The sequence below is a fragment of the Fringilla coelebs genome, assembly GCF_963513975.1.
Source record: "Fringilla coelebs genome assembly, chromosome: 8".
Lineage (NCBI taxonomy): Eukaryota > Metazoa > Chordata > Aves > Passeriformes > Fringillidae > Fringilla > Fringilla coelebs.
This window is the reverse complement of record NC_140066.1, coordinates 3,966,811-3,980,216: the sequence shown is the minus strand read 5'-3', so window position 1 is coordinate 3,980,216 and position 13,406 is coordinate 3,966,811. Positions and strand designations below refer to the sequence as shown.

Genomic DNA, 13,406 nt, shown 5'->3' with positions numbered 1-13,406 from the left:
CTTCTAATCAAACTACACACTCATCATCTTAGTTCTATTATTCAATTTTGGAAGTCTTCTCCACGGCCTCAGGTCAAATGCTGTGTTCTCTTGGGGGTCAGTGTTTGTCAGCACAGAAAGCCTAAAATTCTCAGCATCCAGGGCTCCAACATCCTGTTTAAGAGAGGCCAAAATCTCACAGATTGAGTGCTGGAGCAGAAATGAGCTAAAGAGAGATAAAAGGAGCGCTTCAGCATGGTTGAGGTGGGTGGCTTGGGTTGCTGGCGCTGCTTGGGGGAGCACACAGCAATTTTCATCACTGAGATTCCAGCCTGGAGGTTTTAGGGATGACCACTTTTAGAGCCAGGAAAGACATTCAGTGTTTCATGCAGCAGAAGTTGGGATGGAGGGGAAAATAGCTGGTTCTTGTTGGAAAAGGTGAGCTGCTTTAGATCAAACTAAAGGCAGCCTCATAAAGGAGGCTCCTTGTAATTTGTAAAACAGATGTGCCAGAAGCGTCTCTTAAATGCTTTACTTGTAGTAAGGAATTTTTATGCAGAGAATGCTCTGTTTTTCACAAAAGCTCTGCAGTTCCTGCTGCACTGGTACTCCAGCTAATGAATTAGCAGCATGTTTTACTTGGGTTCTAGAGTAGTAAGATAGATGTTCACCTTTTCTCATGCTTGGGGTGTGGGGTTTTTTTTCCTGGTCAACCTCTTTCCTGATTTTAATTAATGTTTGGAGACTCAATCTCCTAAAGTTGTTAGCATTCTGTCATTGATAATTACATACCTGGAGAACAGGAGCTGCTCCCTCTTTTTCCATCAGAGAGCCCTCACTGGTAGCCAAAAGGCTGATTTCTTTTCAGCAAGGCTTTGATTAACTTTGTCACCCAGGTAGTATTGAGAAAGCTACATTAGGACCTAGAGAGATGCTGTCATTTTTGCCTTTGGGTTGGCTAATACAGACCTGGAGGAAGCATTAGTTTTAGGTAGAGGACTGGGACTTTTTTCCTCTTGCTGCTTTAATCATTTTGGGAGCGCAGCTGCTGCATAACCCTGAGCCTCTTAGCACGCATCTTACTGCAGATAAGGCAGGAAATGAAGGATCTGATGGATGTGGAATGTGAATTTCTGCATTCCTGTGAGACCCAGAAACTTATCCTAGTGCTTAAAGCTTTTTGCTTTTGTGGTCTGGCTTTGGTGCTTTTCACACTCCCAAGAATTGCTTATTTTGGGAGGGGTGGACGAGCCTGTATCTGACTGAAATTTTTGGGTGCAGTTATTGCACACTTGGTTGCTGAAGGGGGGTGGGCTATTGGCTGTTTACCTGAGGGGCAGATCTGGTCAGTAAAGCTTGAAACGGGTTCCTCTCTGTGCCCTGCACTGCTCTAATCCCCAGCTTCAGCCTTCTGACACCTTTCTGTATGAAGCTGTTGAACTGCAGGCGTCGGGTGATGGGTTCAAACATTTCTCTCCATCTCAATTTTAAAACAACAGTCTCCCTTCAGGAATAAAAATGATGGATGACTCCGTAAGCTCTTGCTAACCTTGGATGACATATCATGACATCTTGGTCTCTGCTCAGTTTTGAGCTCATTTGTTCCTCTTTTTCCCTTCCTGCCCAGTAGAGACTGTTGTTGTCGATAAGGAATTGTACCAGCAGCACAAGTGACAGGTAGGAGTGCTTTAACTGCATCTCTCCTGTCAAATGTTCTGGCAGCACCCTGCTGGGGAGGGGACTGTCCAGGAAACAGAGGGGTCCAGCCCATACTGGGATGCAAGAATTGTGCAAGGGATTAAGTCTGGGGACACCTCAGCTTTTTGATGAGTCACTTAACATGCCCTGGTTTTTTTCAACCTGTTTTGCCTTTTCCCTGTTCTGTTTTATGAGGGCAGGAGGCTTCTGGAGTGAGCTTGTGTCTGTTAGATACTCGTAGCCTTAAGGCAAAGTCTTTGCCTGTGCTACCTGATAATATCTTCCAGCTACATGGTTGTTCTGCAGTAGGATAATGCTGGGTTTAGCAGGGTTTAGGATGTTCTGAGAACTGCGTTTTTGGGCTGCCGTCCACATCTGGTAGAAGAGCAGAGTCCTGCTGTGCAGTGTTTGAAAAATGAATGAATTACGTTGTGTAGAGGGGGAGAGTGAAGCAGTAAAAACCTCATATTAGTGCGAGCTGTGGTGTGGGATCAGGTAAAACGGGTCTACAAACAGTCTTTGGGGTAGTGCTGTCTGACTGAGGAGGGTTTGTGTCTCACTGAGTGAATTCTGCCTGCTTGTTTTTGTATCTGATACTATTTTTGGAAGGATTGAAATTCCCCTCCTTAGGTAAAAATTGGTTCTGAAAATTGATTTGCATGTGGCACCACATCTGATCCTTGAGGCTTCTGACTTTGTTAATAATGTAATAGTAATGCCAAGACAACAGAGCTAGATTTGTAGGGTATGTGGGACCATAGCTGTGTTTTTCTCAGATAGTTTTGGGACTAAAACCTGGGTTTTTTCAAGGGGAAGGTGTTGTCCTCGTTGCTCAACAGTAGCACATATTGTCAGAGAGTCGAGAAGACTTGGTTATTTCACTTGCAAAAAAGCCAATTTGCCCTTTGGTTCCCAACATGCAGCTGTTTTTTACAACATTACTTTTGCTGAAGCATTTAGCTTCCCACTTGGTGCCCACTTATTTTCCTGTCTGATTTGACCCTGGGAAGATGAAAATGCATTTGAGAGGAGGCAAATTGAAAATGACTGATTTCTGTTGTCAAAATGGATAGAAATGAAATATAAATACAGCACATGTCACAGTGAATTTCTAGGGCTGTCAATGCATTTACCATCAGGGCCAAAGGTCCTGCTTTCAAGAAAGATTAGTGGAAACTATCCTCGGTTTGGATATCAGGCTTCAGAGGACAAGGGAAGTAGCAATTAAAGCCATTCAAAGTAGGTTATCAAAGGCAACCTCATGAAACACAGAGGTCTGGACAATTTGGCAGAGAAATAATCAGCAACCTGGGTTTTGTTTGCAAACTTCATTAGAAGTTTACTTAAACAAGTCCTCCCTGTAAGATACCTTTATAAAAATGTAGGTTTGGCAGCTGTGTTTTAGCATTCAGCAAAGAAAAAGTATCCCAGACTGCAGGAATGTCCAAATTGGACAACAGCTGTTGAAAAATCTGAGGCTAGCCACTGAAATATGAACCACCAGAGACAGGTGAGAGCTGGTGTGTTACCCCTTACTGTCATTTACACTTGGGCTGGTTTGTGCCAGAGTTGTAATTTCAGTGTTGGAGAAGGATTAGTATACAACCAGTGTAATATAATCTAAAAAATAGACTTTAAGTCAGTCTGGTTGTAGATTTTCATGGGCAAATAAGTCTCTTGCTAAGTTTGCAGAACATGCAAACCCATTCATGTGCTTTCTTCCTGTTGGGCTGTTGTTGTTTTTTATTTTTATAGCTCAGTATTACAATTATTGCTTTTTATGTTGGAACAGTTTGTTCTTCTATGCGCTGGCGTGTTTATTGCTTCGTGTCTCAGAGTTCAGCTTCCCTCTGTAAGGACATGAGAAAAGTAATGTTGGCATGGAAAACAACCAAAGAGAATGACCCTGTTAATCCACAACTCAAAACATCCATCCTGGTTATGCAAAAAAATTATTTTTTTAACCTTTAAAGACTTGTGCTTTGATATGATTTCTACTGTGTGTCTGTGTAGTAAGCTAAATGGATTTCTTAAGACTGATTGACCGTGTGGCTTTAGAAATCCATGTCACATTAAGGAAAACAAACCACAAGTGTTCTGTTCTAGACTCTCAGCTACCTGTGTGGAGAGTGAGGTGTGTAGAGGTGAACTTGGCTGCGGGGGGAATCCCTGTGGGGTGACAGATGGGAAGGGAAGAGGCTGTTCCTGACAGGTGCTCCGGGTTCGTGGCCGCTCCTGCGGACGGGAGGAAGTGCCGGCGCGGGCATTGGGAAGGGGGCGCAGGAGATGGCGCGGGGCCGGATCCTGCCAGACTCTGAATATTTGTCCTTTTTCCCGTGTTTTCCAGGTGCATCAGCGGCTGTCTCCTTGGCAGAGCGTGAGAGTGGTGTATTGCAGTACCGTAGTGCCCTCTGATGGTGAGTACACACCAGCTCCTGCCTCGCTTGGACTTCCCCAACTCGGGTTTCATTCCCTGCCCCCTTTTCTGGTGGAGGCTTTTTTGGCTGGGCACCAATCCAGTTTGGAGCTAAGGAAACGACAGAGAGAACAACGTCAGTAGGAATTAAGGCAATGGGCAGCTTTTCTATGAACTGTCCTTACCAAACTGGACAGGCTTTATAAAGAAACATGGAATTGCGTGCAACTGTCCAAGTCTTTTGCCAGACTTCTTTCTGATGTAGCTGTGAGGTCTGTATGACCCCTACCCTTCAGGGTGCTGTCCTTCCTGGAGGAAGGTGCCCGAGGCTGGAGCCAGGCTCTGTTAGGTGGTGCCAAGCACTTGGACACGAGGCAAAGGGCAGAAACTGATGCACAGGAAATTCTGCCTGAACACGAGGAAGATCTCCTGCGCACTGGAACAGATAGCCCAGGGAGGCTGTGGAGTCTCCCTCACTGAGGGTACTCCAGAGCCATCTGGACACAATCCTGTGCCATGTGCTCTGGGATGTCCCTGCTTGAGCAGAAGACTCACTGTGGTCCCTTCAGCCTGACCCTACCTGCCCCCTTAAGTCCATTTATGTAACAAAAGTGCGGTTCAGTACATGCCACAATAGTCAAAAGCATCATTTACTACAGTAAATAAGTTTTGAAGCCAAGGCAATATTATTCCTTATTTAAATTCTGGGGCAGCTGAGGCATGAAGCTTATTTGATAAGGTTGTCAGAGCACAAAGCAAAAGGATGCACTGGTGGAACTGTAAAAATCTCAGTGTGCCACAATGCAAAGAGGAAAGGAGCAGCTTTCAGCTGCTTAACATCTGCATGCTGTGCACAGGGAGTGGAGCACTTGTGCTGACATACGTGGGCATTGAGTGGATCCTCTCCTTGTTAAGGCTTGTTAATAAGGTCTGAAAGCTAATAAATGAAGGGTTCCTGCTTCCCCTGCCGGGATAACAAGTGTGCAGAGACAAAGAGAACATGACTGCTCTGCAGAGCTTACATGAAAACCTGGCAGCTTAAACTGGTAGAAGTGTAGAGGATGTGTAAGGCTGAGAAGATACCTGCCTGTGCTGATTTGATTTTACCTCTCCTTGTGTTGTGCTTCAATAATTCTCTCATTATTTCTTCCTATAACTTTGCCTTTACCAGTAGCCAGTGTTCAACACTAACTTCTTTGGCCACACTATTTTCTTATACTGTACTTTGTTTTGACCTCATTTGTTGCTTAAGTTGATCTTAGGCAAAAATAGAAATCTTTAAAAAAAGAATACCCATGACCTCTTGCTGGTGCACATATGATTGAGTCAAAACTTTGTGGCACTTGGATGGAACTCATGCCTCAAAGCAACCCCACGTTTAGTACAGCATGTAAAGCTTTTCAAATCCCCCATGGTCTCATTTAGCACCATTCCTGGCCAGGCTGTAGGTGACTGTAAATGTAGGTGCAACGCACTTGTATAAAATTAATTTCTTTTACTTGTCCCATGCCTTTAAATCCTGGCTTAAAATTTAACTAGGGGAAGATTAGCTGAAACCTTAGCGCTGTAATTAGAGAGGTGCCAAATGCTTTGTCCCTTTAGTAACTTGTGAAGTAGATGCAGAAGACACAGAGGGCTGTGGGAGAGAAGAGTGAGGCAGCCATATCACAGGGACTTGTTAATAACTTTAACTGGAGCTGCCTGCTGCTGTCTGTTAGGTTTGTGTTATTGTGTCCTTCAGATTTCCTTCTTTTCTTTGCCTCTTCCCTCTTCAATGCAGTAAAAATCTGACCAGCATTGCTTGTGTGGGAGGTGGTGAGAGGATCAACCTGCAATCATGGACTTTCCCCACCAGTGAATTAAGCTAGGAAATTACTTTTACAAGGTTTTTGCAAGGAAATTATAAAGCAGCTGTATTCACAGGCTTATGGACCCTGTCTTTTGAAGGGAAATAATTTGGTCTTTAATACTTCACCTAAGCTGGAAATCCTAGTGAAAGACTTTCTTTGTACTCCTAATGCTGATGACTCCTAAAATGCAGCAGGGCTGTTCCTGGTAGGCACTTCCTCCAGAGCTGGCAGTCCTGCAGCTCTGGTTGTGCTGTGGTACTGGTGGGGATACATGGAAAAATTGTCAATGCAAACATTGTTCTCTCTTTTGCTCTGCAAAAAAAACCTGCCTCACTGCCTGTGTGATCCAGGTAGCATTATAAATTTAAAGAAAACCTGATAGCTGGTGTCACAACAGCTGCAGCTAAGGAGCTCTAAATGCTGTCTGACAGTCCAAATAAATTAGCACTTTGCTTTATTTCTTTCCTGTAAATATCTGATTCTTGTCTCTGAAGTCTGTGCTTCAAAACACTAAAGCTACTAAAATCCTGTCAGATGTCTGAGTCTTGAGAGCAGGCATTGATAGGTTTTCAAATACTGGGGCCTCTTAGGATGCTTTAGTTGTTCTAGATGACCATACTCGGTTGCTTCCATCTAGTCTTTAAGGACTTGAAGACAGCAATCCCTTGCAAGAGGGAAAAAGCTTTTTTATGCTTGATTCATTTCATGAAAGTGTTTGGTAGCTAAGAATGAGAATTCTGGTTTTGTACAAGTTCACTTGGTAAATCCTTTCTCAATATCCACAATTTTTCCCCCGTTTTGGAAATATGTGTTGCCCCAAGACTTGTTCCCATAGTTCCCTTTGCTAGTTAAAATAACATTATTTGCCTTTATCTCTACTTCTGTTTACTTTTTGACTGGCTGGTTTTGATGTTAGCTGCTTAAAATGACTTTGCATGTCAGTGCATGAGTTCAGTGAGTTTAGGAGACAGGAGTTGACCAGAGCTACAAGAGGTTGGGATACTGAGGCAGATGAATCGTGGGTGGGTGTGACTGCACCATCCTTGAGACACAGCAAATGCTCTGAGCAATAAAAAGCCCTGTGTGTTTTTACATAAAAAACATACCTATAAAAGTAAATCATTTTGAGGTGTGCTGTTATATCTTAGCAACTACATCACTTGAGGACAGTTATGATTGTGATTCAGTAAAGGGCTTAGGGAATATGAACTTTTGACTTCTCTTTTCTATGTATGGATCTCACGAAGTACACAGAGCAGGTCGTGGCAGTAAAATAATAAACAACTTATAGCTCATACAGGTCACTATCATTGATTTTAGAATTACAGAAATCCTCAAGAATGCCCTCAGAAAAGCTTTTGGCAGCACCAAAGAAATGGAAAAATCTTGTTTTATCTACACCTAAGTAGTAATGCCTGTCTGGAGAAGTACAAAGCATATTGATCCCATGAATTTTAGATGAAATGACCTTGAAGCCTAAACTCGGAGTGCTGTTCTCCTACAGCCTCACACTCCTGACTGCTTTCTTACATGTTATGCCTCAGGACAAGGAGGAAGAAACCAGAACTAAACAAGAATATAAACATTTGAAGTGGGTCCTTCCTTGATGTTTCCTAATAGATGCAATCTGCCTTTGTCTCCTGAGCTATAAATCCTGATATAAACAGCAGTGTTTTGTCTCCCATAGTCCAAAATGCTTTTATTCTCAAAACCTAACCAAAACATACTGTGCTGTCATGTTATGGCTTTTAGATATCATGTTGCCTTTAGAACAAAGGTGACTGTGTTTAGAGTAAGTAACTTTCACCAAGTACAGAAAAACACTGCCAAGTTACTGGAGTGAGAATCTCTGCTATACCTCCATTTTTCTTTGGCCACATCTCTTGAGAAAATCGAAAATTTATTCTGTTATATTCAGATTATAATCAGGTTTGCCTCTTCTCTGTAGAGCAAGTAGAGAAGTTCTGTTACCTTTTGACAATGACTTGTGCTGTTGCTGTCTCTGCAGAAGTGACCGTGGTTTACCAGAACGGGTTGCCTGTGATTTCCGTGAGTCTCCCATCGCGGCGCGAGCGCTGCCAGTTCACCCTGAAGCCCATCTCAGACTCTGTCGGGGTGTTCTTGCAGCAGCTGCGAGCAGAGGACAGAGGGATTGATCGGGTTGCAATCTACTCAGCAGGTACTCTTGTTTACAAACTGATTGATTTACTTGCCTGCCAGCTGTCTGCATCCAGCCTTTTGCTTTTGGAGTAGAAGTTCGCTGTGGTGCTAGTTCTCCGACCTTCCTGAAAGAGCAGAAGGTAGAAATGCTATTCCTAGAGTTAGGATATTGTGCTGCCAAGGAAATCAGTCCTAATGGAGATGTTTTCTAGTGAGTTCCTTACTATTTAGCAGGAAAGATGCAAGCTGTGCAACCTAGAGAGAGGTTCAAATGGATTTATAAGGAATTGGGTATGGAAGGTGGTGCATGGAAAACAGCATCCTGCTTTAGTAATGAGATCTCAGTCATGTTTCATCTTTCCTTGTCCTGACAAAAAGCATCATCCTTTACAAAGATTATTTACATTATTTATTTACAGTATTATTGTAAATAGCTAAGAATTTAAAGTTGTTTTGTAAACTCCAATTCCATTTTTGCTTTAAGGGACTCTGCTCTTTGATTTTTGGTCATAGGGCATATGAAGAGATCAAGTTCATCTGAAGACTTTACTATTCTTAATTAAGATTTTTATATTTTTCTGTATTTTTGTGCACTACTTTCATACTTCGGATGCACTCTTTTTTCATAGTCCAATACGGCAAATTAAAAGATCCACCCTCTGGTTTTCTGTAAATAATATTTACATTATTATATTTACAAAGAATAGAAACCAAACAGCTGGACTTGGGATGGTGTTACAGCTTAGCCACAGCATGTTTAAGTTCTTTGTTCCTCCTGCTTAATGCATCATCTGTGTTTTCCTTCCAGATGGCACACGTGTGGCCTCCTCCACAGGCATAGACCTGCTTCTGCTGGATGACTTCAAACTGATCATTAATGATGTCTCCTACCACGTCAGACCACCAAAGAGAGGTAAAGCAGCCTGCTGGGAGCCTGCAGCACTGGGAGTACATCTCAGCATTCAGTCCCTGCTTCACTGCAACATGCTTTATTAACTTGTTCAGGAGCACAAAGTGTTGTTTCTAAAGGGAAACTTCCTGGTTTCTAATCCTGCCCTTGGAGCCCAATTTAGAGATATCCAAGTAATCAGAATAATCACTAATGAAAAGCAGATATTTCATTCTGTTCAAAGCTAGTGCCCCCAGCCCTCAAGAGGAATAAACAAAGAAATAGAATTCCTTTTAATTTCTAAGTTTTTCAAATTTTTTTATAATTACTGGAAAGTAATTTAATTTAACTCATTCTGAAGGAATACAGGACAAGATGGGAATTAGATTGAAACTTAGATTGTCTGGTTTGGAAGAATAAATTGTTGCTTCCCCTGACAGCTAACATTGTTTCCATTTAAGTGTGGTACTTTGCAGATAATACTGCAGAATAAATATTGCAGATAAACCTCAAAACCCTGTTAGCTACCAAACAGTGAAATAAAGGAGACTGTGCCCTTAGAAGAATCAGGTGGGAGGGGAAAGGAAAGCAACCTATTTTGAGTCAATAAGAAAATCAATTTCAATAATATTCTTTGAACATGTGTGATTTTCAAGATGTGAAGATTTTCAAGATTTTCAGCCTGCAAAGAAGCTTTTGAGATGTTTCAGCATTACTGGGGGAGGCAGGAACTCAGTGTTTTTATCTGCCCTCTTTCTTCTGGGCAGCTTCATAAAACACCAGCTTCTTGGATGCCTCTAGTTACCTCTGAGGATTTAAACAAGAGGGACAGCTTGGGAAATGCTGTTTCTGTTGGGCTCTTGGCTCACAGATGTGGGGGATTTTATTGTTCTGTTATTCTGGAATTGGGAGTGCAGTGTGCTGGGTGAGATGGTCTTTCTCCCCTAAATATTGGGTAGACTGACCTCTGCTAGAGATGATTTTTTTTCCCATCTCATCAAAAGCACCTTAGCAGAAAGCTCTCTGCTTATGCTGGGTATCTGAACCACTGGGTACCACACACACAAAGAAGTTACTCTGCTGTCACCCACTGTGTGCTGATAGGTGAGCTCTGGGATCACCAAGGTTACAGGAAATTGTCTCCTAGGATGCACTTGCCAAGGAGATTTCTATAGTTTGTGCTAAAATGATTGTGCCTGCAAATAGGCACTGAGATTAGTTCTGTCAAACTTTTCAGCTCTTGCTTTCCATTTTTACAAGATCACCTTGTGTATTTGAGAATGGAAATGCCAGAATACTGTAATTTTAAATAAGTGCTTCTTGATGTTTGCCTCATTAGGAACACATGGATTTTTCTTCGTAGGAGAACAGGAGCCCTTTAACTAGAATGAAATTATGTACTTTGTGTGTCTTGGCACAGGCAACTGAGTCACTTTTTTTTGTCTTGAGCTGCTTGTGTTAAAACTTAAGCTGTCTGTAGCTTTTTGAGTTGGTGAAATTGTATTTTGATACCCTTAGCTACAAGTCCAAGGATGCTACAAAAATTAATGTTTTTATTTGGTTCATGTCAAAATATTTTGCTTTAATTTCAAACCTCTTTTTTTTCCATGTGGACTGTAAAACAATACAAGTAGTCACAACTCCTTTAAGAACTGGTATCCTCTAGGAATCCTTTTTGAGCTGCAATGCAAGGATAAAGGTGTTTTTAGTCGTGGCCCTGTTCTTGTTTCTAGATACTGTGTGGGAGAGCTTCACTTTTTTGCAGGCAGCACAGCAAGGGGTGTTACCCACAGAGCACTGGGAAACAATTCCTGGCCCTGGCACTCCAAGTGCTGCTGCTGAGGCTGTTGTGGGATCCTTAACCCACAATGTTCAGTTGCCAGCACCAATAACTGGTTGCTGGTGGTCTGTATTCTGAATTCTGCTCGTGTCTTGACAGCTGGTGTGATGGATCGTAGCTAGTTTGGTTTGTTTGTCTTGTATATAAATATGAATCAGAAGCAGCTGTTGGATAATCTGGCCAGCTTTATAGGACACCTCTCTTTTCCTTCTTCTTCTCAAATTTTAGGAGTATCCAGTAGTAAGGCCTGCTTTTCTTTCAAGGGAATCACATTGTCTTAGAGTGCTGGAGCTCTTCCAAAGGCCTCTTTGTTGAGAAGATAGTTTTGTTCATTTCCAGTGCAGACTAACAGCGGTTCCCCAAGGGCCCATGAGCAGCCCTGTGGGCACAGTGTGTTAAAGCAGCCTCTGTTTTTCCCTAGAGCTCTTAAGCCATGAAAATGCCACGACGCTGAATGATGTGAAGACGTTGGTTCAGCAGTTGTACACAGCCTTGAGCATCGAGGAGCACCAGCTGAACAAGGAGAAGGAGCTGATAGGGAGACTAGAGCAATTGAAGGAGCAACTAGCACCTCTAGAAAAAGTAAGGAGTTTCTCAGTGTGTTGTATTTATCCTCCAAATGCAGCCTGGATGTATTTCCAGGTTTTAATTGGGTCCCTGGCATGCTTCAAATAGTTTTAAGATCACTGAACCAAGTGTTTACCAAACCATGTCTGCTTCTAGTTTCTGTGGAAATATTTTGTTTCCTTGCTTCAAGTAGTTGGAAATGAGCTTTTTAGTAAATAAAAGCTGGGGCTAATGCAACAGAACATCTCTGAACATAGAGAAATAAATACTGTCCTGAGACATTCAGAGCATGCTCAGAGTAAGTATAGGTGACAGCAAGATAGAGATGGAAAAGAGGCTGAGGTTTGTTTATATAAGCATCATGCATAATCAAATCATGTTTCAAACCACTTAGTGTTGCTATTAATATAAGGGACCGATTTTACATTATTATCTCTTAACAATATTAACATAATTACTTCTGAGACTGCAAGATGTGTGTTTCTGCCTTCTGCAGGTAAGGATGGAGCTCAGCAGGAAAGCAGAGAAGAGGACAACCTTGGTGTTGTGGGGAGGCCTGGCCTACATGGCCACTCAGTTTGGGATTCTGGCCCGCCTCACCTGGTGGGAATACTCTTGGGACATTATGGAACCAGTCACCTATTTCATCACCTATGGTAGTGCCATGGCAATGTATGCTTATTTCGTAATGACCCGCCAGGTAGGACTTGATGTGCTGATATTGATACTTCAGTAGAAGACTTTCTCTGGGCTCTACTCCCTAGAAAAATAGCACAGTTGGGCCTGGTAGAAGCTGCTTTGCCCCTTCCTTATCCTATTGGAACACAGATGTCACTTGTTTAATTTGTGCTGACCAGGGAGGTGGTGTGTGGCTGTGGTGTGTTCTCATGGTGGTCCTGGCTGGTTGTCTTACCAGAAATACTTTTCTAAAAGTGTTTGGTGACTCACTATAGCCAAACAGATTCATCTGCTGGCAGATATGGTCAGTACAGACAGGTATGGCTGCCTGAGATACCTTCTGAGCTTCAAGGAAGCCCACCCCTCTCACATGCCCAGGGATCAGGCATCTTGTTGGAAATACCTTTCACAGATCTGGCCTGCCATCCAGATGAAGAATCTGTCTCTGGATCCTTGTAATTGTGACAGATTCTCTATGGATTTTCTAGTGCTTGGTTTTTTTATCTCATCAGTTCCTAATTCTGCCTAAATAATGAGGCAGGGAAGGCTCAAAGTGTCTCTGCTGTCACAGGGCCATCAGAACAGATGCTGCAGGTGTTCCAGCATGGTGTCCCAAGGGTCTGTCAGCTGCATCATTTCAGGGACAGTATTTATAGCTTTTCTCCCTCCTTTTTTCCCCACAAACTTGTCAGTAGGAAATGTTAGTTCTTCTTGTCTCTGCATGGAAGGATTGGCACACTGGGGACAGGAGGAAGGTGCTAGTAACTCACTGCTGGAGTGTAACAAATGAGTAGAGAAGCAAATGTCTGACTTTGCTGGATCTGGCTGGCATGGAGTTAATGTTCTTCAGAGCAGCTGGTGTGGTGCAGTGTTTGGCATTGGTGACCAAGACAGCCTTGGTAACACAGCAGTGCTTTTGCTGTTGCTGAGCAGTGCTGGTACAGCATCAAGGCCTTCTGTGGCTTTTGTTCTTCCCTACTCTGCCCCCTCCCCAGCCCCCTTCTTCCCATCTCAGGGACTAGGGGGTGGGTGAGGTGTTGTGAGGGAACACATCTGGGAGAGCTGCCCTGAACTGACCAAACTGATTCTCCATACCACATTGATGTCACATCTTGCAATAAATTGGGAGGGAGTTTCTCCAGAGCAGCTGTTGCTCAGAGTCTGGCTGGGCATTGGTCTGCTGGCAGGAGGTGATGAGTGATTGCTTTTGCATCACTCTTATGTTGTTATGGGGTTTTTCCCCTCAGTTATTAAACTGTCTTTAACTTCACACTTAAATATTTCTTGGTTTTTTTCCTACTTTTGGGTGCTCTTCTCTCCCCCATCCAG

At 42.9% G+C, this 13,406-nt stretch overlaps 1 protein-coding gene across 1 annotated transcript in view; it reads left to right on the top strand.

The window, feature by feature from the left end:
• Positions 1 to 13,406, top strand: part of MCU (mitochondrial calcium uniporter) — an 82,254-nt gene that overhangs the window by 65,467 nt on the left and 3,381 nt on the right. Inside the window, exons 2-6 of the mRNA XM_084210124.1 lie at positions 4,025 to 4,094; positions 7,952 to 8,122; positions 8,912 to 9,016; positions 11,254 to 11,414; positions 11,896 to 12,099. Of these exons, the coding sequence (XP_084066250.1) occupies positions 4,025 to 4,094; positions 7,952 to 8,122; positions 8,912 to 9,016; positions 11,254 to 11,414; positions 11,896 to 12,099 (711 nt within the window). The remainder of the gene's footprint in view (positions 1 to 4,024; positions 4,095 to 7,951; positions 8,123 to 8,911; positions 9,017 to 11,253; positions 11,415 to 11,895; positions 12,100 to 13,406) is intronic.